Genomic DNA, 27,440 nt, shown 5'->3' on the forward strand with positions numbered 1-27,440 from the left:
TGAGCTGTGAAGGTTTGACTGTGTTCCATCTCCACTTGTGTTTTCTCGTGGCTCCTTCCTCCCTAGCCTGCATGAACAGAATGTCCTGGCATTAGCAGATGGGAAAAGGACACTGTGGTGCAGCCCAGGAGACCTCAGGCAGGTGGGGCTGCTGATCCTAAAGCCTGAACGCTGTCAGCGCACATGTCAGTTGGACAACCCAGTGGAAGTTGGGGTCCAAAATGACCCATGAGGAAGCCTGGGAACACCAGCTTGGTGTCACTTCCTGTCCCCTAGGCCCTCTGGTTTACTTGGGAAGTGGCTGTGGTGAGTGATCAGCTCTGACATCCTGGTTTCCATTACGCTCCCTGAGTTTTTCTGTTCCTCTGTCTCACTGCCGCTGCCGGGATCACTCCAGGCCTTTCTCAGGCCCGGTTCACCATCACAGCCTCTTAGCCCATCCCCTTGCTTTTTGCTTCTTGCTGTCTTAAGAGGTCCAGTGTGCTAGCGTTAGACCTCTTGTCATCCTCGTCTCTACTTTCCATTAAAATTTTTGCTACTCTTTTCCAAGACGTGGCTTTTGCCCCATGGTAGCAGTCAGACTTCTGGTAGCAGTCAGCACCAGGAGTTTGGTTCCGAGTTGCTCTGATTGTCCTGCCTGTGTTGGAAGCCTCTTGAAGGCAAGGGTGGTTTGCTTGTGCTGAATTCTCCACTGCATGTAGTTGGTCTTGTGGAAACACTCGTGAGCAGTCTCCGCTCTCAGACCAGAGTGCTGATGTCTGGAGAAAAAGCTGAAAAATGGAAAAATTGCCTTGGCAGACTGAGGAAAAAGCCACAATATCATAATTTGGGGGAGGAAGGATTCCTCAGTTTCAGATCTATCAGATAACTTCACTTTGGAGTTTCCTTATCTGTAAAAGGGGAGGGTGGGTTAGAGTGGATTGTCTTTCCATTCCCACCCAACTCTGAAAGGCTAATTTCCCTTCATTCTTTTTTTTTTTTTTTACATCTTTATTGGAGTATAATTGCTTTACAATGGTGTGTTAGTTTCTGCTTTATAACAAAGTGAATCAGTTATACATATACATATGTTCCCATATCTCTTCCCTCTTGCGTCTCCCTCCCTCCCACCCTCCCTCCCCATCCCACCCCTCCAGGTGGTCACAGAGCACCGAGATGATATCCCTGTGCTATGCGGCTGCTTCCCACTAGCTATCTACCCCACGCTTGACAGTGTATATATATGTCCATGCCTCTTCCTCGCTTTGTCACAGCTCACCCCTCCCCCTCCCCATATCCTCAAGTCCGTTCTCCAGTAGGTCTGTGTCCTTATTCCTGTCTTACTCCTAGGTTCTTCATGACATTTTTTTCCCTTTAATTCCATATATATGTGTTAGCATACGGTATTTGTCTTTCTCCTTCTGACTTACTTCACTCTGTATGACAGACTCTAGGTCTATCCACCTCATTACAAATAGCTCAATTTCGTTTCTTTTTATGGCTGAGTAATATTCCATTGTATATATGTGCCACATCTTCTTTAACCATTCATCCGATGATGGGCACTTAGGTTGTCTCCATCTCCGGGCTATCGTAAATAGAGCTGCAATGAACATTTTGGTACATGACTCCTTTTGAATTATGTTTTTCTCAGGGTATATGCCCAGTAGTGGGATTGCTGGGTCATATGGTAGTTCTATTTGTAGTTTTTTAAGGAACCTCCATACTGTTCTCCACAGTGGCTGTACCAATTCACATTCCCACCAGCAGTGCAGGAGTGTTCCCTTTTCTCCACACCCTCTCCAGCATTTATTGTTTGTAGATTTTTTGATGATGGCCATTCTGACTGGTGTGAGATGATATCTCATTGTAGTTTTGATTTGCATTTCTCTAATGATTAATGATGTTGAGCATTCTTTCATGTGTTTGTTGGCAGTCTGTATATCTTCTTTGGAGAAATGTCTATTTAGGTCTTCTGCCCATTTTTGGATTGGGTTGTTTGTTTTTTTGTTATTGAGCTGCATGAGCTGCTTATAAATTTTGGAGATTAATCCTTTGTCAGTTGCTTCATTTGCAAATATTTTCTCCCATTCTGAGGGTTGTCTTTTGGTCGTGTTTATGGTTTCCTTTGCTGTGCAAAAGCTTTGAAGCTTCATTAGGTCCCATTTGTTTATTTTTGTTTTTATTTCCATTTCTCTAGGAGGTGGGTCAAAAAGGATCTTGCTGTGATTTATGTCATAGAGTGTTCTGCCTATGTTTTCCTCTAAGAGTTTGATAGTTTCTGGCCTTACATTTAGGTCTTTAATCCATTTTGAGCTTATTTTTGTGTATGGTGTTAGGGAGTGATCTAATCTTATACTTTTACATGTACCTGTCCAGTTTTCCCAGCACCACTTATTGAAGAGGCTCTCCTTTCTCCACTGTACATTCCTGCCTCCTTTATCAAAGATAAGGTGACCATATGTGCCTGGGTTTATCTCTGGGCTTTCTATCCTGTTCCACTGATCTATCTTTCTGTTTTTGTGCCAGTACCATACTGTCTTGATTACTGTAGCTTTGTAGTATAGTCTGAAGTCAGGGAGCCTGATTCCTCCAGCTCCGTTTTTCGTTTTCAAGATTGCTTTGGCTATTCGGGGTCTTTTGTGTTTCCATACAAATTGTGAAATTTTTTGTTCTAGTTCTGTGAAAAATGCCAGTGGTAGTTTGATAGGGATTGCATTGAATCTGTAGATTGCTTTGGGTAGTACAGTCATTTTCACAATGTTGATTCTTCCAATCCAAGAACATGGTATATCTCTCCATCTATTTGTATCATCTTTAATTTCTTTCATCAGTGTCTTATAATTTTCTGCATACAGGTCTTTTGTCTCCTTAGGTAGGTTTATTCCTAGATATTTTATTCTTTTTGTTGCAATGGTAAATGGGAGTGTTTTCTTGATTTCACTTTCAGATTTTTCATCATTAGTGTATAGGAATGCCAGAGATTTCTGTGCATTAATTTTGTATCCTGCTACTTTCCTTCATTCTTTACCTTGATCTTTCTCTTGAAATTAAAACTGTTGAGCTGTTTCTGGATCTTGAGTTAGGAATTTTTCATTTCTTTGTCATGCTTGCCCTGACACATTTTGCAGTTTTCTCTGGCTACGTGCTGCTAAAGGAAATTTGGATTTGCCATTTGGCTACATTTTAGGAGAGCAGACAAAATGCCATACCATTCTGTTATTTTTCAGCTTTTCATTTGTAAAAGTAAAGCTTTCACTAAGGGGCATGATTTTAATGTACTTTTTGTTCTGCCACAGACACGATGAGGCGAGTGGTACGACAGAGCAAGTTTCGCCATGTATTTGGACAAGCGGTGAAAAATGACCAGTGTTACGATGATATCCGGGTTTCTCGAGTGACCTGGGATAGTTCCTTTTGTGCTGTCAATCCCAGATTCGTTGCCATAATCATAGAAGCGAGTGGGGGAGGAGCGTTCCTTGTACTCCCTTTGCACAAGGTAAGTCATCTGACTTTCCATCCTGTGAGACACCCTCTGGTAATCTCTGTTTAGTCTGTAATAGATTGATTTTGGAGATTGATAGTCACTAAGCATTGTGTGATTTCTAGGAACATTAGACTTGGATGTAATTGAGCTTAAGTTCCACACGCTTTACTAATAACCACATCAGTTTTTCTCTGACAGAATCATTAAACAGAATGGCAAATTCTGTTCTGGGTGTGCCCTCTACGGATGAAAAAGATTCTTATAATGATGCTGTGAGCATGGACAGGCACAGGAATTTTATGATTTGGTTCATAATCATCCACGTTTCATAAAAGTTTTTCCCCAAAGTGCAATTTTAGAAACAGTTATGTTTTTAAATGGGCAGAAATTGATAAGATCATAAGGGAATCTTTTTTGTGTGTGAGGTCATGAGGACTGAGACTTTTTGGTTTTGCTTTGTTTTTGGTTTTGAATGGTAAGTGGGATGAGGGCTCAAGAAAATGTCCGCGAACAATGCAGATTTCAAGTCTGGACAGTAGTAGGTTTCAGCATAGGATCTAAACAGCGTTAACAAGCGGTGGAAATAAAGGCTCTGTGTTGAAAGTGGTTCTGTGTGAGTTTGAACCCGCTGGGCTTCCTAGTTCTCCCTTCTCCTGACTTTATCCTTCCAGAGAGCCCTCTCCAGTATAGGGGAGAAGATTGGAGATTTGTAATTTTCTGCCTGTTCTTGAAAATTGTAGATGAAAGTCTGTACTAGCTTTAACAGGAAATCCCAGAATGGCAAATAATGGGGGGTGGGAAACACCATGAAGAGAGAGCTTGGAAAGAGTCATTTTCTGATTAGCTTTTAGGAGGAAAATAAGTTTGGTGAGTCCTGAGCCCTAATGATAAGGATGCAAATGTTGGGTCATGTTACAGCTGTTTCCACTCTGCTGGGAACAGTGGGTCTCCCTGAGTCTGAGCCATGCCTAGTAGAGGCATGTCTCATCGTAATGGACCATGTGATTCTGAAAGTGGTTACAGTAACATGAATTTCTGTCAAAGTATTGTATTTTGGTGTTTTTTCCTTAGGAAAACTCTTGCTGGGAAAACTTCCAATTCTCTTGTACTTTTCATTCTCTCAGATGCTCATGACTAACTTGTTTTATTTTAACATCTGATTTGTATCTCAGTGGCTGGATTGATGTGATATTACACAATAGAACCATCTCACTACAGAGGAGATGGATGCCTTTGGGGAACAAATCTGACATATGTTTCCAAACGTACTTTCTTATTGGCGAAGTTGTTAATCATGTCTAAAGGAGAATCTTTTCATTAAATTGAAATTAAATTTTCTACTCAGATACTTTTGCTTTTGTGGAGGAGATTGTTGTTTCAGTGATGAACAATACATTACACTATTGTAGCTGTACTTACCTGATTTGGGAGTGGGGGTTGGAGTTTAATGCCAGTCGCGTTTGATCTCCACGACTTTCTAGTCGATTTGTTCACCAAGAGCAAGGAGCATTTGGAAACTTGACTTTTCAGTTGTGGGTCTTATGGCAGCCAGCTGAGAAGACACCTCAGCTTGTCAACCAAGGTCAGGCACTGAAGTACCGTGATCTCTTTTGAGTTCAAGAGGGATAAATTTATGACTTTTTGCTTCAAAGAAGGAGAATAAGCCAATTAAGAAGCCCCAAATAAACTTTTGAATGGCTAATCTTCCTCCAAGTTCAGACAGTTCTCTTCAAGTCCCACATTCACAAAAGGCTCTGTGAGCCCACCTTTGCTTTCACAAACCGTGGGAAACTTAGAGTTACACTTATACTGTTTAAGGGAGCCCTGTGTGCAGGTCCTAAGCTAACTGGATCTTATGCTTTGATTTTCAGTTGCATTAAGTGACCAATACCTAATAAATAGGTTTTATTATTTTGTTCTTCAACCAGCTGTATAGGAATTGGGACAGAATAAGTTGCTTCAGAAATTATCATGTTTGAACGAAACATTGGTTTTTGGAGGAGCCTCGAGGGTCTGTCTTTTTCCCAGGCTTATAATACATCCTGTGTGGCTCTACTCCTTAAATATTAATTTGTGTTGGAAGAGGTGACATTGGCATAAACTAAGCCCAGTGGCACCCATTGGAAATAAGGTCAGTACTTGGGGTTATCGACTTTTATAATCGACGGGTTCACACGTACTCTGGGATTTTTGTGTATTAAAGTGTGTGTATTGAGCCCTTAGGGTCAGTGTGGCATCGAGGAAGGAACATGGGTCTGGAGCCAGGGGTTCAATCCTGTCTTGGTCACCGACTTGTGGTGAGACATGGATATGTCACTCTGTCCTTATGCTCTCCCATATCTCTATCTGTAACGTGAGGGGCTCTATATAAAAGTGATTTTCTAAATGGTTCTGAAGAACTTAGGGGCAGGATAAAGATACAGACGTAGAGAATGGACTTGAGGACACGGGGAGGGGGAAGGGTAAGCTGGGACAAAGTGAGAGAGTGGCATGGACTTATATATACTACCAGATGTAAAATAGATAGCTAGTGGGAAGCAGCCGCATATCACAGGGAGATCAGCTCAGTGCTTTGTGTCCACCTAGAGGGGTGGGATAGGGAGGGTGGGAGGGCAAGAGGGAGGGGATATGGGGATATATGTATATGTATAGCTGATTCACTTTGTTATACAGCAGAAACTAACACACCATTGTAAAGCAATTATACTCCAATAAAGATGTAAAAAAAAAAAAAGTGGTTTGCTAACCCAAAATTCAGCAAAGGAAACACTGTTGTTCCTTTTTTTTCCCTCCTTAGTGCCAACACGTAACTTTGGGAAGTAGATGCCTTTTTACTCGTGGCTGCTTTTCCTCCAAGGGCAAGGCTGAGCCCAGCAAAGAAAAGTGGTCTGTGGCTCCTGTAGACAGTTCTGTGTCTTGGGAGCTCTTAGAAGGATCCGCTGTGATGGCAGGGCCTAGCCCGGAGCCCCGAAGTGTCAGGTGACACCCACCTTTCTTTTCTTCCTAAGACCCTGTCCCTTGACTACTTACTACCTAGGCTTTTAGAAAATAGAACTATGTTCCACGTTGTCAGAAAACCTGCATTTCTGCCTGCATTAAAGGGCTGATTGCCCTCTGGATATCTATTTCCTTATAATTTTAGTATAATAATGAATATTTGAATACGGATCGTAAGTTTTACATTTTTACAGATATTTCGTTGTTCATATAGTACGAGGTCTTCACTGTTCTTTGACTATGCACATGTAGTTTGATTGTCTATAGACTGAGTGTCTGCTGGGTGCCATCTTTGCTCTCCAGGAGCACTGCATCTACTTTTCATTGTGGTCAGTTTCCTGACCACCCCCCGGCCCCCAGGAGATTGCTGGTACTGCGGTGTTTGTCTCACCTTTAGAAGTGCAACCTTGAAGGACAAAAACACTGGGGACCTGAGTACATGGTGAACCCATTGATCCTAGTACAGGACTCTGCCCTGGAAAAGAGATCCTACAACTTCAGTGTCTTGGCAACTTTGAAATAGTTTTACAGTGAGGTGCTGCTTTTGTTTAAAGGCAAAGAAAAACCAAATTCCCACATATAATAAGAAGTGATGCTTGAAATTAAGATTGTGGGAAATGATGCTCTGGGTGTGTATTGGGCTCCTGTACGTGTTGATGGCAGTCTAGGATTTCTCTAAACATGAACTTAAGGAGGTGGGTATGGTTTTTAATCACTATCTCAAGAGACTTCTGGCAGTGTGTATGTGTGTGTGTGTGTGTGTGTGTGTGTGTGTGTGTGTCTGTGTCTGTGTCTGTGTCCCCCCGCTGCTTTTTTTTTCCTGGTTATAGTCAGCCAGGTTGGTTTTAGTGATGCTTTGGGGGCTTTCTGTCCATGTTAATATTGAATATGTGTGTACTGATCTTAAGATGTATTGTGACTCTTTCTGAAAGGCTCCCATTTTAAAACATGGCCTTCCATGAATTCTTCTTCAAAGTTAGTTAGCGTCAGCAGGAAATGGGACTTATTGCAACCTCATGAGGCTTATGATTAGATTCCAGGAGAATCATGGTCTCTGTCTTCCAGGACTTAAAATTAAAAATGGAAAGAGTGGTAGAGACAAATACATTGACACATACACAGCAAGAGGTAAGCTTAGGAATGCATATATGTTTATTTAAGTGTATGGTTTATGAGGTTTTTGTTCGAAAGGTTTTATTAGAGAAAGTAGGATTTTAAGAGATCACTGCTGGGGGAATACAGAAAGTGCTCAGCCCTGAGGTGGGGCGATTTAGATTAGCACACATGATTCAGGGTTTCTTTTGTCATGCTTCCCTCAAGCTGTGGCATGCTGTTCAGTCATGACTTCTCAAGGTGTGGCTTAGTACATTTTCTTATTCTTTGGTCTTTCATAGGATGAATAATATCAGTCTTGTTGAACAGAAGTTGGCTTTGTGGTTTTGGCCGTTGCGTTCTCCCCACAACTACACAAGCTGCCTTGTCAGGAGCACACAGGTTCCAGCTCCCTGTGCGCTACCACGTGGGCACGAAGGGCACGAACGAGGCTCTCCTTGTGCAGGAGCCACGCTCGTGATGTGAGACCAAGGCATTCCCATCCCTGTTGTGAGCCATGGTGGCTCCTACAAACAGCAGTGTTAGATGTGTGTGGGCACAGGCGTGCACATACACACTAAAACTTCAGATCACAGTGAACCTGGAGCAAGGGTTGAGGGAGTTGGTTAGAATTCTATGCTCTTGATGTCTTGACATCCACTTGGACGAGGATGCAGATTGGAGGGCTCCTGTCTTCCCTAATGGCTTTCTCCCTTCCTCCCTTGACTGTTCTTACTTTGGAGGATTGGAGTGATGGCTAATTTCATCTTCCCAGTAATTGCCTAGGAGAGCAGCTCTGCTCTGGGCCATGATGGGATGGGTGTGGCCAAGTCTTTGTCAGCCTTTTGGGTCACTGTCTCCTCTCTCTTCTTGCTCCTCTGGTGTAGCTGTGAGGTGCCTTCTTATACACAGTTATGTTTCTCCCATATATTTTAATAACTGTGTGTGGGAATATTTGGGATCTTGCTTTATTTATGTCTGTGAACTATCTTTTCAACTCATTTTGTAGTCTTTCTCAACTAGAGTTTTGTGAAAGAATTCAGCCCCTACAGAAAATCATTTCAGTGAATATTTTCTTAGTTTTCTCAAGAAAGGGACATAGCTAAGCCTTATAGATGGATAGGAGAGAAATTAATCCATTATATAAAGTAGCTGCCTTAGGGCATTAGGACTTAATTCCTTCACAGAACCCAGGTTGACAAGGGCTGCTTTAGAGTATTTTTCTGTCATGTTTATTGAAGAAGAAATTTATTGAGGAAGAAATCTTGATTCATTTCAGTCAGTATTCTAAGTGCTCCTTCTTAATGTTTAGTATCCAACTCAAATTTTGTCTCCAGTTTGCTGAGACAGTGGAAATCATCCTCTGGGATTCCTTAGCTGCTTGTCTCATGCCACTAGTACCACAGTGCATTATCACATTGTAATGTAATTATTTTCTTAGCCACATAACAGATAACGGGCGGGTGGTTGGAATTATATGCTCTTGATCTCTTGACCTTCGCTTGGATGGAGGATACAAAATGGATGGGTGTATGGTAGGGTTCTCCAGCATCTCACCTTACTGTCTTGTGGTAGCAGCCTCCAAGATGGGCTCCAATGGTTCTTGCCTCCTTGTGTCTTGCCGTTGTGTGGTTCCCTCCCACATTAAATAGGGCTGACCTGTGTAGCCACTAGGATATGGAGGAATTGATGGAGTGTGACTTCTGAGACTCGGTCATAAAAGCATATTGGCTTCTTTATTTCTTTTGGAGCTTTCAGGCTGTAAGGACACTCAAGCAGCTCTGTGGAGAGGTCCATAGGACCGCCCGCCAATAGCCAGCACTGACTTACCAACCACGTGAGTGTGTCATCTTGAAGGTGGATCCTGCAAACCTAGCTGACACCTTGACTCAGGAGAACCCTCAGCCAGAACCACCCAGATAAGCTGCTTTTGAACTCCTGACCCACAGAAACTGTGTGAGATGAGAAATGCTTATTGTTTTAAGTAGCTAAATCTTAGGGTAACTCATTAAGCAGCAGTGATAACTAAAACATGTACAGTTGACCCTTGAAAAACCTGCCAAGGGGGTTAGGGGTGCAGACCCCTTGGCAGTTGAAAATCTATATATAAGTTTACAGTTGGCCCTCTGTATCCATGGTTCTGCATCTGCGGATTCAACCAACCGTGGATCTTGTAGTACATATTTTTTGGAAAAAATTTGCATATAAGTGGACCTGCATAGTTTAAACCTGTGTTGTTCAAGGGTCAGCTGTATTCTCAGGATGTGGCACTTGACTCAATAATGTTAGGTCACACAATGCACAAATAAATGAGTAATTCAAAGCGGCCTAAAAGGCCTTTGGATAATTTTAAACACTCTTTCCACCTCTCCTTTTAAAAAAAAATCTGTATAGGTAGATACATACATATAGATATACAGCATTCTATAATAAATCTTAAATGAATAATTGAGGGATTCTGTAGTAGTAATATCAGAAATATTACCAAAGCTCTATGAAGAGCGAATTGTTGTTTAAGCTTAAGTGAAATCTAAAACAGTACTTTAAAAAAATTACATTAATTCATTCACATACTTATTTCTCAGACATTTGAGCACCTGCTCTGTGCCAGGACCTGTTTCGAATCTTGCTCTTAAAAAAGCTTTGCTAACAGTTGACCTCGATCTCTCCAATGGGGAGGTTTGTCTGTGTCTAAAGGGCTCTGACACAGCGATGGGAGATGAGTTCTAAATGAGACTCAAGGAAGATGTCACAGAGAAGGTTCTGTTGGAAGTTGAGTTTCTCCTGAGTGTAGGAGCCAGGGATGAAACAGAAGAGGAGCCCAACCAACTCACTAAACTGATGTGTTAGAAGAGGGGCTCTGTTCCCAGGAGGGCGAAGAATGAGGGGGGCCACATTCCTTCTTTCTGCGTTGGGATGGCCTTTTCTCGTATTGGAGAAATGGAATGAATGCTTGATTGGAGGGGGATTGGGAGGAGCTGTAGGACAGCTTTTTGGTAGAAAAATTACACACTTCTTGGCTCTTTTTTTCCTTCACTTCCAGTGTAAATAGTACAAAACTAGTGTTTTCCTTCACCGTTATATGGAGAAGAACCAGGATAAGCACTGCTCTGCATTTTAGGATTTTTGTTAAAACTGGATCTACGTGGCATCTTTCCACTGTTTCAGCTTCAGGAAAAGATAGTGACTTCATGTTATATTCATAAAAATAAGGCTCCAGAGTGACATCAGAATGTGCTTGGAGGGTCCCCTTCATATATGATGTCTTAGTTTTTGCACACGGTGGGGTTGCTGTCATACCTCTGTTCTACAGTTGCAGAAATTAAAACTCAGGCTGAGTGACTGCCTGGAGCTGTGGGGTCTTCCGTGGATTAGAACCTAGGTCTCTGAATCTTTATTTGGTTTGTACATGTATATATATATATTTTGTTTTGTTTTGTTTTGTTTTTTTGCGGTACGCGGACCTCTCACTGTTGTGGCCTCTCCCGTTGCGGAGCACAGGCTCCGGACACGCAGGCTCAGCGGCCATGGCTCACGGGCCCAGCCGCTTCGCGGCACGTGGGATCTTCCCAGACTGGGGCACGAACCCGTGTCCCCTGCACTGGCAGGCGGACTCTCAACCACTGCGCCACCAGGGAAGCCTTGTACATGTATATTTTTGATTAACATTATTTTCCCACTGAGTGTGAAAGATTTTTTTAATAGAAACCGTGGTCTAATTGACACTTAATCCTTTGCATTCTTTCTCTGGGATTAGAAGACTTAATAACAAAAACACTAGCCTGTCAGGGCTCTGATTCTGGCAGCTCAGAGAATTGTCTCAAGGTTTGGAAAGTGCTTGGTCTCTACCATGCCTTTCGAGTAGACAGTGGCAGTGATGGAGTCGCAGCAGCTCACATCATTGAGGGCTTCCTTTAAGAGCCAGGCGCCGTGCTGATAAGTGCCTTCTTTCATGGACTAGTTCAAAAGAAATGGCAGTCTCCCGATGGTGCTTTTCTCTGTGACCCCCAGTTACTGCCAGCACCTGCTGGATTTGCATTGGCTGCGCCTCCCCCTTACTGTACGCTGCTGACAGGCAATTTCCATTCTCACAAATAGCGGTGCCCCATTTTGGACAAGGGTGGCAATGCTAGTAGCCCTTTGTACAGATGTGGACATCTGGCACAGGGTAGCTTTGGTGTGATGGGCAGGGGCTTTTATTCAGTGCCAGTGTCCTGATGTGTCCTGGGATGCCCATTCACCGCCTCCTGAAATAGACGCTGTCTGTCTGCTACCCTGAGCACCTTAACTGTCAATTGTTTGGGCTGTGAAAGGCTGGGAGGCAGGGCAGGGCCAGCAGTGGAGGATGCGGGGTGGGGGGCACCAGGTGCAGAACAATGACTTCCAAATTACTTCCGAGCTGCCAGCCCCACGAGCATTGCACGGCCTCATTACCACATGAAGTGCCACAGAAGGACCTTTTCATCTGCTCCCAGTGACTGTTTTCCACAGTCTTGTTGGGTGGGTGGGGGGATGGGAGGGGGACACCCTACTCACCCCCAGTTAACAATGGAGCACAAAGTCCTGGCAGAAGGAATCTTACCATGTACCCTGGGGCTATTTTTGATTACAGTGAGTGGCTGTGACTCAAGATTGTGCCCTGGCAGATGACGGCTCCCCCCTCCCCTCCCCTGCCTTCCTCCTACCCCCTCCCCTGGAGATGAGCAGGCAGCCTGTCCTTTGTGCGTTTCCTTGGCCGGCCTCTCACGCTGCTGCAGTTCACTGATATGTCCACAGCAGCCGGCCTGCAGGCCTGACAGGGCTCTGACAGTGGTTTTTACCATATATGGCCATCAGAGCGCTGGGGCTGTCAGCCGGCCAGGATCATTTCCTTCCTTTGCTTTGATTGGCTGCCTGGCTCGGAGAATGGTGGGATCTGGGAGTGTGTGGTGAGGGGAAGCCACTGAGTCAAGTGCAAAGAACATTTAACTCTTTCCTGGTTTTCTGGAGCATGAGTCTGGGCTGAGCACATGGGCAAGTGCTGCTGCCAGAAGCCACCTTGTATAAACGTGATGATGACCCAAGTCAGGGAAGCAGCGAAGAGCAGGTTTCTGAATACTGATTACTCTACTAAAATAGACTCCAGGTGCAATGGACAGATTTCTGCTGTCCCCGTTTGTCCAGAAGCCTCTTTATAACCATATGTAGTAAATGTTCTGCTCTCACCAAGTTGAATTCCATGCTAGTTGGGGGTGGGACCTGAGCTGAGTCCAGGGAAGGCTGAGCCTGGAGGGCAAGTGATGAGCACAGCACGTGTTGGCTTTCTCAGAGGAACGGGGACTTGCGTTTCCTTTCTGGCTGAGCTTTAAGTCGGGAGTAAATGATACAGGCTACTGAATTGGGTCTCTGCTCCAGTCCTCCTGCTGTTTACAACCACTGCAAGATGTGAGCTGCCTCGGCCATGCAGCCCAAGGCATTTGCCTAAAGAAAAAGAAAAAAGAGAGCTGTGATATTTTTCTGTTTTTCATCCCCACTTCAAAAAGGGTGGGTTTTTGTTCTGAGGCTTGTGGGTAAACCAGTGCAGAGCTGGGATTGGAAGGGGTAGCTCTGGGGCTTTTCCTCATTCACCAAGGGTCCCATGGGAGGAATCTCCAGTGTCATTGGAGATGACACTCAGTACCAAGGGTTAGGCAACAAGTTACTCTCCTTTCTGCTTGGATATTAAATGCTTTGTTTTAATTTCCTATATTTGCACTTAGTTCGATAGTTCTTTTGCTTTCCAGTTTTTCCTTTCGAGCTGAATTGTATTTTGACTAGGTTCTACCTCATCTTGGGCTCCTAGTTTTTCTTTGTTCTCAGACCAGAGGGATCGTATGGAATTACTTGTCTGCGTTGATGAGGATTTTGCTTTATAAATTTTCTGCTAAGTCAGGAAGTTAAGAAATAGAGCTTCTCCATTTGCTGTTGTGTATTTAGGTGTGGTTGAGTAAGGAAGTGCCAACTCTTCCACGTTTTTGCTTTGTGATAATAAAATATCCATAGTTTCATAGTAACTGCCCTCAAGTTCTTAATGGACTTTTAAAATGGTCTGTTCACTATTCAACGCAGTTTTTAAAGAGGACCTGTGATGCCAAAATGGTTTGCTTGGCATTTTCACTTGTGCCCGTAAAGACTGTTCCTTTTCACTTACAGGCAGGGGAGGGCTCTCAGCACCATGCTGCCTCTCCCTGGCAGCTGTGGCGGCTGGCTTACTTTCCAGGACCCGGTAACCCAATCTCTATGTGCTATTCCAGAGCACCTCCTCTCACCCTCAGGGTTGGCGTTTCTGGTTCCCTTAAAGTAAAACCTCCCCAGAATGTTTTATTCCTGGGCCACGAGCTGTCACTCTTGGTGACCAGCCTGTCAGCAGGCCCTGTATTGTGTGCATCGGTCTTCCTGGTAAGTCGCAGGGGTCCCTGTCTTGCTCTTCTGGCCAGTCTCTCCCCTGTGCCACGACCACTGTCACTGTAGCTCCTCCCTGTGAGGGAGCAGGGCCTGAAGAGATTGCAGTGGAACATGTATCCACATAAATAATACTGTTCCAAGAAAAAGGAAGTTGAAAAAAAAGGAAAACCCACTTCAGTAGATATCCTTTTTTGACTCCTTTGAACTCTGCACAATATGAATGGAGGCCTTATGCCCAGGCTGCAAACTTTTCCTTTGCTTCCGAGCACATGTTTGACTTAACCGTTCTCCTTGTGGAGGGTTCAAGAATTCTCAGGGTATTACTCCAAGGCCAGTAATGAGGCATTACCTGCCTTTGAAGAGATCTTTTAATGTATGGACAATATGATAAAGTTACTGAACTTTGGACACATCAAGTGATTTTGATCAGCATTTTTTCCTAAAATGAAAACCTGTATGAATATAAAGTAGGGAATGAACAGTTTGAAAATCTTTGTTCCTTGAGTCACGGTGGGGGGTGGAGTGGGGCCTGTTTGGGCCTTACATCTGAGGGTGGTGTAACCAGTTTGGATAAATAATAAGCTCAGATTATAGTAATGGATTATAAAGTGGCTGGATTATAAGAAGAATGCAGATGAGAAGTTTGGAGGGAGGTCCTGGGAGGGAGCTTCCTGCTCTGGACTAGCTGAGGGAGATGGCCTAGGAAGCGGTCACAACCCACCGCCCCAGACCAGCTTGCCTTTCTAGGACTGAATCCAGAGTGTAAACTAGAAGGACACTGTATGTCGAATACCCTGAGCATCTGAAAGGGGAATATTTGATTTGAGTGATAAAAGTAATGGGTGTCACTTTTTGGCACCATAGGAGTTTTTTTTTTAACTTTGTGGAAATGTATGTTAGTTGTGAGAAAGAGTAAGCCTGCTGGGTAAAGTGTTATGTGGCTTTAACCAATGTTACTTTTGGAAGGAACCAGTAATTATTAGATTGAGCCTCGTTGGCACCAGTTTGGTAGTATCTTCAATCTAATATTGAGTGAGCTAATGTGTGGATCGAAAACAATTACCATGTGAGGGGTCTGTCTTACACTAAGAAACAATCATTCTGAATGATTAATGCAAAGGTCATATGGGAAGCATCCCAATGTTGTATTTTGAGACTTTAGGAGGGTGAAAATGTCTGCACCTGTAAAATACGCCATTAGCTTCCTTGAAAATACATCCTAGGGTGGAACTCCTTTATAGAAACATCTATGAGAAGATTTCTGTACGTGTCTGTTTGTACATATTAGAATTCTTTTGATTGAACGGTAGTGTCTTCGGCGTGTGGGATGAGTGCACTTCCTAAATATGGATTCCTTTTTGAAAGGAGATATGACAAATAAGTAAGATAGGACCTCCCTGGTGGTGCAGTGGTTAAGAATTCGCCTGCCAACGCAGGGGAAACGGGTTCGAGCCCTGGTCTGGGAGGATCTCACATGCTGCAGAGCAACTAAGCCCATGTGCCACAACTACTGAGCCTGTGCTCTAGAACCCGCAGGCTACAACTACTGAGCCCACACGCCGCAACTACTGGAGCTGTGTGCCTAGAGCCTGTGCTCGGCAACAAGAGAAGCCACTGCAATGAGAAGCCTGCGCACTGCAACGAAGAGTAGCCCCCGCTCGCTGCAACTAGAGAAAGCCTGCGTGCAGGAGTGAAGACCCAACACAGCCAAAAATAAATAAATAAGTAAAATAAAATTACTAAAAAAAAAAAATAAGGTACACTATTTGATATAAATGGAAGCAGTTGTGGTTTCCTATTCAAACTAATGGGAAATATCTTTACAACTAGAAATATCGTTTCTTAAGAGTTACATTGAATTTTGTATGCCTAAGGAGGAAATGTTTTTGCCAACTTATTTAAAATTATAAACATTCCTTCTTAGAGCAGTTTTACAAAGATATGTATTTACTGATGCTTCAATTTTGATTTTTCACCCCTCCCCCCCACCCCCCCCCCGAAAGAAGGAAAGCAAGCCTGTAGGAGGAGAGTATTGCCTAACTCTGTGAGCTTAGTTGAAGCATCAGTCTCCAGGAGCTCTGCTGAGGCTTTTGGCGGCTTTGAAATTTTTGAGGACCTTCCCCATACCCAAAGTGAATGATAGTGCCGGTGTCTAGGTGGTTTTCTGCCACCGTAAGGGTTGCTAGCCAGAACATGTCAAAGCCATCAACCTCAGCTTGGGCCGCCACATGGAAATTGTGCTGTCACACCTCTCCCTCGTGCCAGCTGTACACACACTTTGGAGGCTGCATTTTCCCTGGGGCTCATATTGCTGGGCCTCCTGCAGGCCACCGGATCTTTTAGATAATAATAGTCCTTAAGCCAGTGCCCTGACCTATTTCACCAGTGTCCCACAAGTGTATGAACTGGGGTCTGGGCCAGAGCCTTTGGGAACCTTGGTGTTGGTCATTTTCGCCACTTGAGTTGACTTGCTGGTAATTCTCATCACTTGGAGTTTTAGCTAGAGAGGTACAATAAAAGCTCTATGGCATGTGATCGGGATAACTAGTAAGTAATCAATACATTTGAATATTTAAAGCAAGAAATCTGAATCTCCAACTGGCTAGTCTCAGCCAAACTTTCAATTCCATGCTAGCAAAGTAGTAATATTCTAGATGATGTAACTGAGGTGATGCATCCTTAATGAAACAGTGGACTGATTTGTTAGTAAATGAAATTATTCTATATGTAACCCTTGGGAAATTGATGAGTAGTTATTAAATCACTGTTCAGCCAAAAAAGATACTTTAAAAGGTGTTATTTAGTTGTTGTCAGTCTTTCTCCCAGCCTCAGCATTCATTTAAACTTGCTGCTTAGACGTGCAGGTAGGCCGTGTTGTCACCATGACTTGCAATGATGTCTTTCTGAATGGTCCTTCACAATCTAGAATTAGACATGGATTCCTTGGTTTATTCACTGGATGATAAATGAGGATGTGTCATGATTATGAATGAGAAATGCATTCTCATTAGATCCCAGGGCAAAATGACTTTCAGAAGTGATGTGCCCTCATCTTTACCATATAAGGCCGTTATTGTATGGTTTCCTTCAGTTTCCATGGACTTGGGCTCTCAGCAGTTTATAATTGCCCAGCTCCGCCCTTTTAAAGATACATACTTACGGGTGAAATACGTTGTTGTGCTTTAGGTTTGATTTTGTTATGGGTAAGAAGCTATTTGGAGGTGCAAGCCCTTGGAATCACAGCAGCTGATAACCTGACTGTGTGTGGAGCACACCCTGTGTGTAAAACCATCATTGCACATTTAAAATGGCATTTTTTTCTCATACTTCGTTTTGTTCCTCTATCACTGTCAGACATTTAGTCGATTCCCTTTCTGTTGTGCTGCAGGATGATGCTACTTTCCCTGTTTTATTTGTTGTAAGGATTTATGATGATGTTATAACCAGAGGAAGCAGCTGTTTGCAGGGTATCATTTTTTATTAACTTGTGTTTCTGATGACCAGCTGCCACTAATTTCAACATTACTCTTGTGCCTTTTTCACAACCCCATGGCATAGTGGAAATTTTCTTTCTCTGTAGAAACCTAGTAGGATTGTCAGTGATATTTTAGATCTCTGCTTCTTGGTTCCTATTTCTTTACTTAGAAAGTGGGAATAATAGGGTTGCTGTTTCATGAAGGTAGTTGTGATAATGCACATAAAAGATTGTCATACAGTTCTTAGCATGTAACATAAGCACTCTGAAAGTGCTAGCGATTTTTATTACTAATTATTTGTTTTTGATAGAAAGGGGGGAAATAAGTGGCAGTTGTCTTTTGAATTACATTCAAGTTCCCGTGAAACTGTTGGGCGCTTTATTACTTTTATGCTATAGACTTGTCGGGGCTGAGTTGAGAATGGCAGAAATGCTTCTTACTATTCTCAGATATCTTACTTGATTGAAGAATACTGGTGAGTAGCTATTTACTTTTGGCCAGGGTTGTATAATTTTAACCTTAAAAAGAAAAGTCATTTAGTAAGCTTCTGAGTATAATTAAGAACAACTAGTATTAATGTACTACCAGATTCCCCTCAAAATTGCTGTATATCTGAGCAAAAGCTCTTCCTAGCCCAGATTGAAAAAAATTATTTGGTGTCCTTGGATGTTTAGAGTTCAGTGACTATACTCTGCCATCAAGGATGCCAGATGGGGTGTGCTGGGGTGAGCCTCAGGATGCAAAGACCCTGGGATACAATAAAACATTTCAGGTAGAAAACCTCTTTTCCTTGGGATTAAAGGGTTTTTTTTTTAGATTTTTAAAATAATTAATTAACTAATTAATTTATGGCTGCGTTGGGTCTTAGTTGCAGCGCGTGGGATCTTTGTTGAGGCATGCAGGATCTTCACTGTGGTGCGTGGGCTTCTCTCTAGTTGTGGCTTGTGGGTTTTCTCTTCTCTAGTTGTGGCGCACAGGCTCCAGGGTGCGTGGGCTCTGTAGTTGCGGCACGTGGGTTCCAGAGCACGTGGGCTCTGTAGTTTGCGGCTCACGGGCTCTAGTTGAGGTGCGTGAGCTCAGTAGTTGTGACATGCGGGCTTAGTTGCCCCACAGCATGTGGGATCTTAGTTCCCTGACCAGGGATCAAACCCACGTCCCCTGCATTGCAAGGCGTATTCTTTACCACTGGGCCACCAGGGAAGTCCCATAGATTTTTTTTTTTAATGTAAATTAATAACAATACCTTGGTGTGTTTCTCAACTTTATTATATTTTAAATATTTTTTAAAAATAGGAAACAAAATAATAGGACACTCATGTACTCACCTACAAGATTAAACAGATGTTAATATTTTGCCATGTTTGTTTCATATCTCCCTTTTTTGAAAACAGTAAAGCATAACAGATGTAGCTAAACTACCATTCTGCTTTCCATCTTTTCTCCTTCCCCAGAGGTAATTGTCTCCTCAAAGTTGATATGTATCATATGTTTGTACTTTATTACATGTGTATGTACCTATAACATAGACTATTATTTTGCATGTTTTAAACTTTTATATAAGTGATATTTATTCTCACACCAAAGGACAGTTACATTGCTTCTGCTTTTTTCACCGTTTCCAGCAGTGCTTCCATGAATACCCTTGTGCAAAATATGGGAGCGTTTCTCTCGCACAGACCATCGAGAAGTGGTATTGCTGAGGGGCGGGCAACTTCAGCTCCAGTTGTTTCCAAATTGCTCTCAAAAGGAATCGTAGCAGGATACTCTCCTGTGCGTAGTTTTTATGAGTTCCTCTTTCCAAACATGTTTGCCAGCACTTGTATTTAGACTTCTAAATTCTTGCCAATTTTAATAGGTGTCAAATATTACCTTATCGTTTTAATTTGCAGTTCCCTGATTACCAGTGAGATGGAGTACTTTCCATACATCTGTTGGCTTTTCAGGCTTCCTTCCCTGTGGATCCCTGTTCATATCATTTGCCCCTTATTCTATTAAGTTGTTTATTGATTTTGTCAGGTATATATTTTATGTATACATACATGTATATATGTATGTATATACACACACACACATAGATATAAAATCTTCTCCCAATCTGCAACTTGTCTTTTCACTTTACTTGTGTTTTTTGAGAACAACCCACACTGCTGAATTTGCATTACTTTTTTCCCCCTCCTTTTTTTTTTTTTTTTTTGCGGTACGCGGGCCTCTCACTGTTGTGGCCTCTCCCATTGCGGAGCACAGGCTCCGGACGCACAGGCTCAGTGGCCATGGCTCACGGGCCCAGCCGCTCCGCGGCATGTGGGATCTTCCCGGACCGGGGCACGAACCCGTGTCCCCTGCATCGGCAGGCGGACTCTCAACCACTGCGCCACCAGGGAAGCCCTCCCCCTCCTTTTTCGAGGGGAGTTTGCATCAATATTTATAAGTCACATAGGCCTAAGTTTCTCTTCCTTACACTGTCCTTCATATCAAGGTGGTACATTTCTTATGTAGTGAGTTCAGCAGTGCGCCTTTATTTTTTATTCTCTGGGAACACTGGTTTGAGATGATTTCTTCCTTGAATGTTTGGGAAAACTCATCTGTAAAACCATCTGGGCCTATTATTTTTGGTATTTACTGATTGATTTTGGGTGGGCAGTGATGTATGGAGTTACAGTACTGGTTCTTTTTTTTTATTATTATTTTTGGCTGCGTTGGGTCTTCATTGCTGCATGTGGGCTTTCTCTAGTTGTGGCGAGCGGGGGCTGCTCTTCGTTGCGGTGCGCAGGCTTCTCATTGCGGTGGCTTCTCTTGTTGCAGAGCATGGGCCCTAGGTGCGCAGGCTTCAGTAGTTGCAGTGTGTGGGCTTCAGTAGTTGTGGCTTGCGGGCTCTAGAGCGCAGGCTCAGTAGTTGTGGCACACGGGCTTAGTTGCTCCGCGGCATGTGGGATCTTGCTGGACCGGGGCTTGAACCCGTGTCCCCTGCATTGGCAGGCAGATTCTTAACCACTGCACTGTGGGAAGCCCACAGTACTGGTTCTTTTATGATTCTGGGTCTCTTTAGGTTTTCTGTTTATTGAAGGAGCTTTGATACATCACACATTTTCTAGGAGCTTACTTATTTCATCTGGAATTTTAAGATTTGTTTTAGCTATATCCCACAAGTTTTGATATGGCATGTATTTACTGACCAATTTTAACCTTTTTCTGTTGGCTATTATGACTTTCTATGTGAATTATTTAGTAAATTAGAAATTTTTCGGGGACTTCCCTGGTGGTGCAGTGGTTAAGAATCTGCCTGCCAATGCAGGGGACACGGGTTCGAGCCCTGGTCCGGGAAGATCCCACATGCCGTGGAGCAACTAAGCCGGTGAGCCACAACTACTGAGCCTGTGCTGTAGAGCCCGCGAGCCACAACTACTGAGCCCGCATGCCACAACTACTGAAGCCTGTGCGCCTAGAGCCCGTGCTCTGCAACAAGAAAAGCCACCGCAACGAAGAAGCCCCTGCTCACCACAACTAGAGAAAGCCCGCGCTCAGCAATGAAGACCCAACGCAGCCAAAAATAAATAAATAAATTCATTTTTAAAAAAAAGAAAAGAAGAAGAAGGCTGATACCGTTTATGTTCCTGGTACGGTAGGAAGGGTAGGAGTGATGTGGAGGACTTGGATAGGTTGGCAAACACTTTAAAAAAAAAAAACAAACTTTTCAGATGCTTTGGAGATTTTTGGCTTGTATTTTTCTGTTAATTTTTAATTGTATTGCGTTGTACTCAGAACATGTTCTGTACAATATTGATTCCTTGGTAGTTTTTGAGATTTGCTTTGTGGTATTCTAATTGGTGATTTTTAAAAAAATGTTTATTAGTGTGCTTGGAAACAAAAAAAAAATGTGTGTTTTAAAATGTTGGCTATGGGCTTCCCTGGTGGCGCAGTGGTTGAGAGTCCGCCTGCCGATGCAGGGGACGCAGGTTCATGCCCCGGTCCGGGAAGGTCCCACATGCTGCGGAGCGGCTGGGCCCGTGAGCCATGGCCGCTGAGCCTGCGCGTCCGAAGCCTGTGCTCCACAACGGGAGAGGCCACAGCAGTGAGAGGCCCCCGTACTGCAAAAAAAATAAATAAATAAAAATAAATAAAATAAAATGTTGGCTACAAGTTGTATATATCCGTTAGATCAAGCTTGTTACTTTTGTTAAAGCCGTTTATATTCATACTGAGTTTTGTCTGTTTGATCTCTTAAATCTTTATTACAGTCTCTTAAGATTATGGTTTTGTCATTTTCCCCTTGTACTTCTGTCAATTTCTGCTTTAATTATTTTGAAATTTATGTAGTTAGATGAGTTAAAGTCCATAGTGACTATAGCTTTTCTCTGAATTGTTTCTTTAAATGTTAAAATGTAATCTTAAATAATGCATTTCACCTTAAAATCTATTTGTTCTAGTATAACCACCTGGTACATATTTTTATATCCCTTCCCCTCCTTTAGTTGCCTTTTTGTATTATTATTTTGTAAATGTGTCTTATAACTGGTTTTAATCTGATCTGAAACACCTCGTCTTTTAGCGGGTGAGTTTAAGTCATTCATATTTACCGCAGTTTGTGATTTATGGTTGTTTTTATTTCCACCATCTTATTTTGTGCTTTCTAGTTTTCATGCTTTCTCTTGCCTTTTTTTCTTTTTATTTCCTCTTTCTCTTATATTGAATGAGTTTTTAAAATTCCACTAACCTTCCTACCACTCCATACACTTTTTGGAAGTTATATATTCTCTTTTAGTGTTTACCCTTCATTTTAACATACTTACATGACTTAAAGTCTAAAACTAGTCAAATTTTCTGCCTTTTTCTAGGGAAGGGCCCTGAAACCTTTGAATTCTGATCATATCTTTCTATCTTACATGTTATTGTTGTTTAGTGTTTTAGTTCTGCCTTGTCTTACCTGTACTCCAGTTAGTCATAATTACTACTGTTCTATACAGTCAATGCCTATTTACATTGACCACATTTACCAATTTGTTTGCTCACTTCTTGTTTTGGTATCCCAGTTCTTTCTTCTGGTTCACTTTCTTTTCCTGAAATAAGTCCTTGAACTTAGTTCTTTGAAATTAATTTTGAAATTCTTTGAGATAAGTCCAAGAACTTAATTCTTTGAATAAGAGTCTTTAAATGGTAAATTTTCTGTATCTTTTTGTTTAAAAATGTTGGGGTTTTTGTTTGTTTGTTTGGTCATCACTTTTGTTTTTTTGTTTTTTGTTTTTGTTTTTTTTTTTTTTTACGAGGGCCTCTTACTGTTGTGGCCTCTCCCGTTGCAGAGCACAGGCTCTGGGCTCGCAGGCTCTGCGGCCATGGCTCACGGGCCCAGTCGCTCCGCGGCATGTGGGATCATCCCGGACCGGGGCACGAACCCGTGTCCCCTGCATCGGCAAGCGGACTCTCAACAGCTGCGCCACCAGGGAAGCCCTGGTCATCACTTTTGAATGATAGTTTATCTGGGCATAGAATGCACAGGTGGTTGTTTTTCTTCCCATTTCTGAGATAGCTTCTGATGTCTTTGTTTCTGTACTTGCTTTTGAGAAGTCTGCTCATAGCTAGTCTAGTTATTCTCTCTGTAGGTAATCTGTCTTTTCTCTATGGCTGCTTTGGTTTGAGATTTTATCTTTGTTTTAGGTGTTCTGAATTGCACTAGGATATTCTACTTGGGACCTGTGCTTCTTCAATCTGAAGACTTATGCCCTCAGTTAAACTTGGAAAACCCTCAGCCCTCATCTCTTCAGTTTTTTGTTTCTCTTGCATTCTCTCCTTCTGGAATGTCTGTTGCAATGCGTGTCAGACCTCAACCTGGCCTTTGTGTCTCAGAATGTTTTAAATTACTAAATATCACACATTCAAGAGAGTAACTATATCTATAGCTTAAATAATAATAATACATAATAAAACAGTAATAATATTAGAAAATAAAACACCTGTGAGTTCACCGCCAGCACCTTGAGTAGTAGACCATTACGTGGGGTAGGAACTCCAGGGGAGGAGCACTCACAGGGGGAATTAGGTAAAACTACCTGGCTTGGGTGCTTAGTAGCAGCTTCTTCTTTAAGGAAGGATATGGTCAGGGGTGTTGGTAGAATGGATTCCGGCAGTTGTTAAATTTTGGGTAACGTATTTTGAGCACTAGAGGTGCTGGGGCGGTACCAAGTGCTTTACCTTGATTGTCTCAGTTAATTCTCACATCAGCTCTTGAAGAGAGAATTCTAGCGTTCTCATTTTACAGGTGAGAAACTGAGGTCACCAGATGAAGTAATTTGGCCAGAGCCTCAGGGGAGAAAATGGCAGCGCCACACCCCAGCCCTGGCAGCCTGGTCCCTGACCCTCACTACTTCTCGGCCTGTCAGTGACCCACGTGGCTTCTCATACAAGACCCAGGTTCTCTGTAATATTGTGTTTCTTCCTTGGCATTTTCGTTTACGAATTCCTGTTTTTGGTGATGCAATTCAGGAGACCGAAACTCTGGGTTGAATTAGTTTTGCAAGAGAAAGGGGGAGCGTGTGAAAAAACCCAGGCCTCAGGTCCGTAAGCTGGTGCACCTTCACACCTCAACTCAGAACTCACCTTTCTGCGCAGAAAACCTTCCCAAAGGCTGGAGCCCCCGCACAGCTGCTTGAATGTCCTTCTTCTGTGTTCCTGCCGCCTTGGGCCTGTCCTGGTGCTGCACGTCTTGTGCTGCGCTGTAACTGGAGCTTTAGATGGACTCCACGCTTGGCCAGGACGTGGAGGGCGCCCTGCTCACCTCTGTGTCTACAACACTCAGCTCAGTGTCTGGCCCAGAGTTCACGGATAACACACGCTTGTAATTCTTTAATGATTGAGTAAGTTAACATTATACAGGAAGAACTAATAATGAGTGCCAGATTCTTATTGAGTATTTACTGTGTTCTGGGTACTCTGATTAATTTTTTACACACCTTATACAGATGGTTGTAATGCTAGGTTATGATTTACCTCATTTCTCATTTACTCCTCACGGTAATCCTGGGAGGTAAGTATTACTGTTACTCATTTTACAGATGACAAGCTGAAGCTTAGAGAGATTACCTGTCTGAGATCACACACTGTTCAACCAAGAGAGCCTGGACTTGAATCCATATCTGTCTGACTCTGGAGCCTGTGGTCTTTGTGCTTTAGCACACTGCTTCTCTGGAGATTTCCACAGTTAAGTCAAAGTGGAGAAATCCAAATTTACTGATCTTGAAAATTTTCCAAGAAGCCTGCCCCCGTGTTGTGACAGCTGGCCATAACAGGAGAGTAGCATCAACCAAAAAATAGGTTCACTTTTGCATTGTGGTGATTCCTTTCTGTTCACCTGCGTTTAGCATATGTAGAAGAATGTCAGCAAGGACTGGCATTAACCTTTTTAAAAAGAAGCAGCCTTTGTACAGCTGTTGTTGTAATAGCATTTGTCTTGGTTAACACCAGACAAAATTGGTCCGATAAGCCAGATTGGCTTGTTAGGTTCAAGTGTGTAACATGAGCACGTTGTGATGGTTGCTATGACCAACATTAGAAGTTGTGTTCTTAATGAGATGTGGATCTGGGTAATGGCTGAGAGCTAAGGTGGTTAATTAGAAGGCCCAGCTGGCGTTTCTGTTGACGGAAGAGACCGAGACTTTGAAACGTACTTTGTCCTTCGGCCGCTGAGCAGTGGTTAAGGCTTTTCTTTTCATTACCTTCACTTTGCTTGCTCACTGGAAGTGCCATCCACTTCCAGAACTGTTAATTTGTATATTCAAGGGCATTAGCTTATCATATTAAAGGTTATATTTTACATTTTGAATAATACCAGGTTTGGTTTTTTTTAAAACAGTAAAAACACACCTATAATTTACAATAGGCTATTGTTAGAATTGTATTGTGGTAAAAAGACTCTTGTATTCTCTTTTGCTGTGTCTATTAATGCCGTTGATTAAATAAAATCTCTGTGGTTCTGGAAATGTAGATCCTTAATTTGATGGAGTATCCTTGGTAGTAACTGTTTCTAGAAATGCAAGTTGACATTTCTTAACAGTTGACGTTGGCTGATATGAACGTCATAATTTGTAGATTCTTGAGAGTTTGGGGTAGAAGTAATAAAGGAGAAGTGGGTCTGACAAAACATAAAAACTCTGTAGCATTGATGTTACATAATAGGTCTGTTTCTCTCTCCTTTCAGACTGGTCGAATTGACAAATCCTACCCCACAGTGTGTGGTCACACAGGACCAGTGCTGGACATAGACTGGTGCCCACATAACGATCAGGTCATTGCCAGCGGCTCAGAGGACTGCACGGTTATGGTAAGTTCCCTCGGTGTGGTGGGCACACAGGCCAGCGAGACTCACCTACTGCCTTCAAAGAGCGTGTGTGTGTAGGCTTGAAATGCAGAAAATCATAGAGCTTTGATTGTCCATTGGACTATACAAGAATTTAGCGACACTGAAGTTTAACTGCAGATAAGCCGTTTTACAAGTTTATATCAAGGAGTTGTACTCTCTTGTCTTTTTTCTTCTTTTGCTTGTGTGTGTGCACATACTTGTTAACAGTTGACACATCTGCTTGATGGGAAGATTTTAGGGAAAGTAAAATGACTTTCAAATAATTCTGTGAATGCCATTACACCACATGACCTCCCTCCCCTCTAAAAAAGGAGAGATAAAACTGCTACCACAAATTGCATATTACAGTGAAATACGATGCCAAAGGTTATATAGATAGATGGGATATGAAACAGATATTGAAAGATAATAAAGAGTTTTTGTAGGTGCTTATTTCCAAGCTAATGTCTAGTGGACCCTGGTTAACGAAGTCCTTTCTATGCAGATGTACAAATAACCAATTTGAAAGGTTGTTAAAGTAAGTTCTGTATGTTCCCCAGTTTAGATTCCAAAGGTAGGTTATGTATGAAACCAGGCTTTGGAGTACTTGTGAATGTGAAGCTTCTTGTTCTTGATTATGTTCTTCTTAGCCTTCAAATGTAATTATGAGTTTGGATCCATTTTTAATCCTAGCGCAACATCTGCTGCAAAGACTGGGCAAGAGCGCAGACAGGGAGCCCTGAAGTCATGCCTGGAGTGGATGCAGGTCGTCCCTCAGGCAGCCTCACACCTGGCAGGTGGAGAGCTGCGAGAACTGCACTCTGGTTATCCCCCTCTTGGTTTTCTGTGCACTGAACCAGACTTAGAAGCATTGTTTGGAAGGCTTTGTTAATTACAGTTATTTTACATAAAAGGAAATTAATTCCTGAACTGTGCCATTTAAACGTTTACCCATTTTTCCTCATGGACTTTTGGCTAAGGATAACTCCTCCTGTGATCTCATGATTTTGGCAGCCAAAGTGTATTAAAGAAATATGCTGCTATTAAAAGGAATTGTTCCATTTAACATGCCTTGCTAAATTGATCATTTGAATGGCTACAGACGCATTTTGCTAAGGGGAAGGAACAGTATTTAGACCTGATGCCCACATCTTAAACTGAGAGTCTTAACCTTTCTTGGAGAAGCTGGTTTGATCCATCCCTCCCCATCTCCAGCATTATCTGTCACATTGCCCTTTAAAAAAAAAAACCTTTGCATTATAAAACACACTAAACGAGCAGTTAAGTGAGTTCAATTAAGTGAAAAAGTGAATTGAGGGACTTCCCTGGTGGCACAGTGGTTGGGAATCTGCCTGCCAACGCAGGGGACACGGGTTCAATCCCTGGTCCAGGAAGATCCCACATACCGCGGAGCAACTAAGCCCGTGCACCACAACTACTGAGCCTGTGCTCTAGAGCCCGCGAGCTACAACTACTGAGCCCACGTGCCTAGAGCCCACGCTCTGCAGCAAGAGAAGCCACTGCAATGAGAAGCCCGCACACCACAACAAAGAGTAGCCCCCGCTCGCCACAACTAGAGAAAGCCCACCCACAGCAACAAAGACCCAATGCAGCCAAAAATAAATAAATTAAAAATAAATAAATTCATTAAAAAAAAAAA

The 27,440-nt window shown here is 42.8% G+C and overlaps 1 protein-coding gene across 3 annotated transcripts in view; it reads left to right on the forward strand.

Moving 5' to 3' along the window:
* The window catches only part of CORO1C (coronin 1C), an 83,306-nt gene that overhangs the window by 26,878 nt on the left and 28,988 nt on the right, over window positions 1-27,440 (forward strand). For 2 of the 3 annotated variants that reach the window (XM_022550891.3, XM_089894611.1), the window contains exons 2-3: window positions 3,279-3,478; window positions 25,640-25,762. In XM_022550891.3, the coding sequence (XP_022406599.1) occupies window positions 3,284-3,478; window positions 25,640-25,762 (318 nt within the window). In that variant the 5' untranslated portion in view covers window positions 3,279-3,283. Of the gene's footprint in view, window positions 1-3,278; window positions 3,479-12,299; window positions 13,973-25,639; window positions 25,763-27,440 lie in introns of those variants that run through there. The other variant, XM_089894610.1, reaches the window with a different exon arrangement.

The sequence above is a fragment of the Delphinapterus leucas genome, chromosome 14 (genome assembly GCF_059928025.1).
Source record: "Delphinapterus leucas isolate spDelLeu-1000000601 "Yukka" chromosome 14, BTC_Dleu_Yukka2, whole genome shotgun sequence".
NCBI classification, from domain to species: domain Eukaryota; kingdom Metazoa; phylum Chordata; class Mammalia; order Artiodactyla; family Monodontidae; genus Delphinapterus; species Delphinapterus leucas.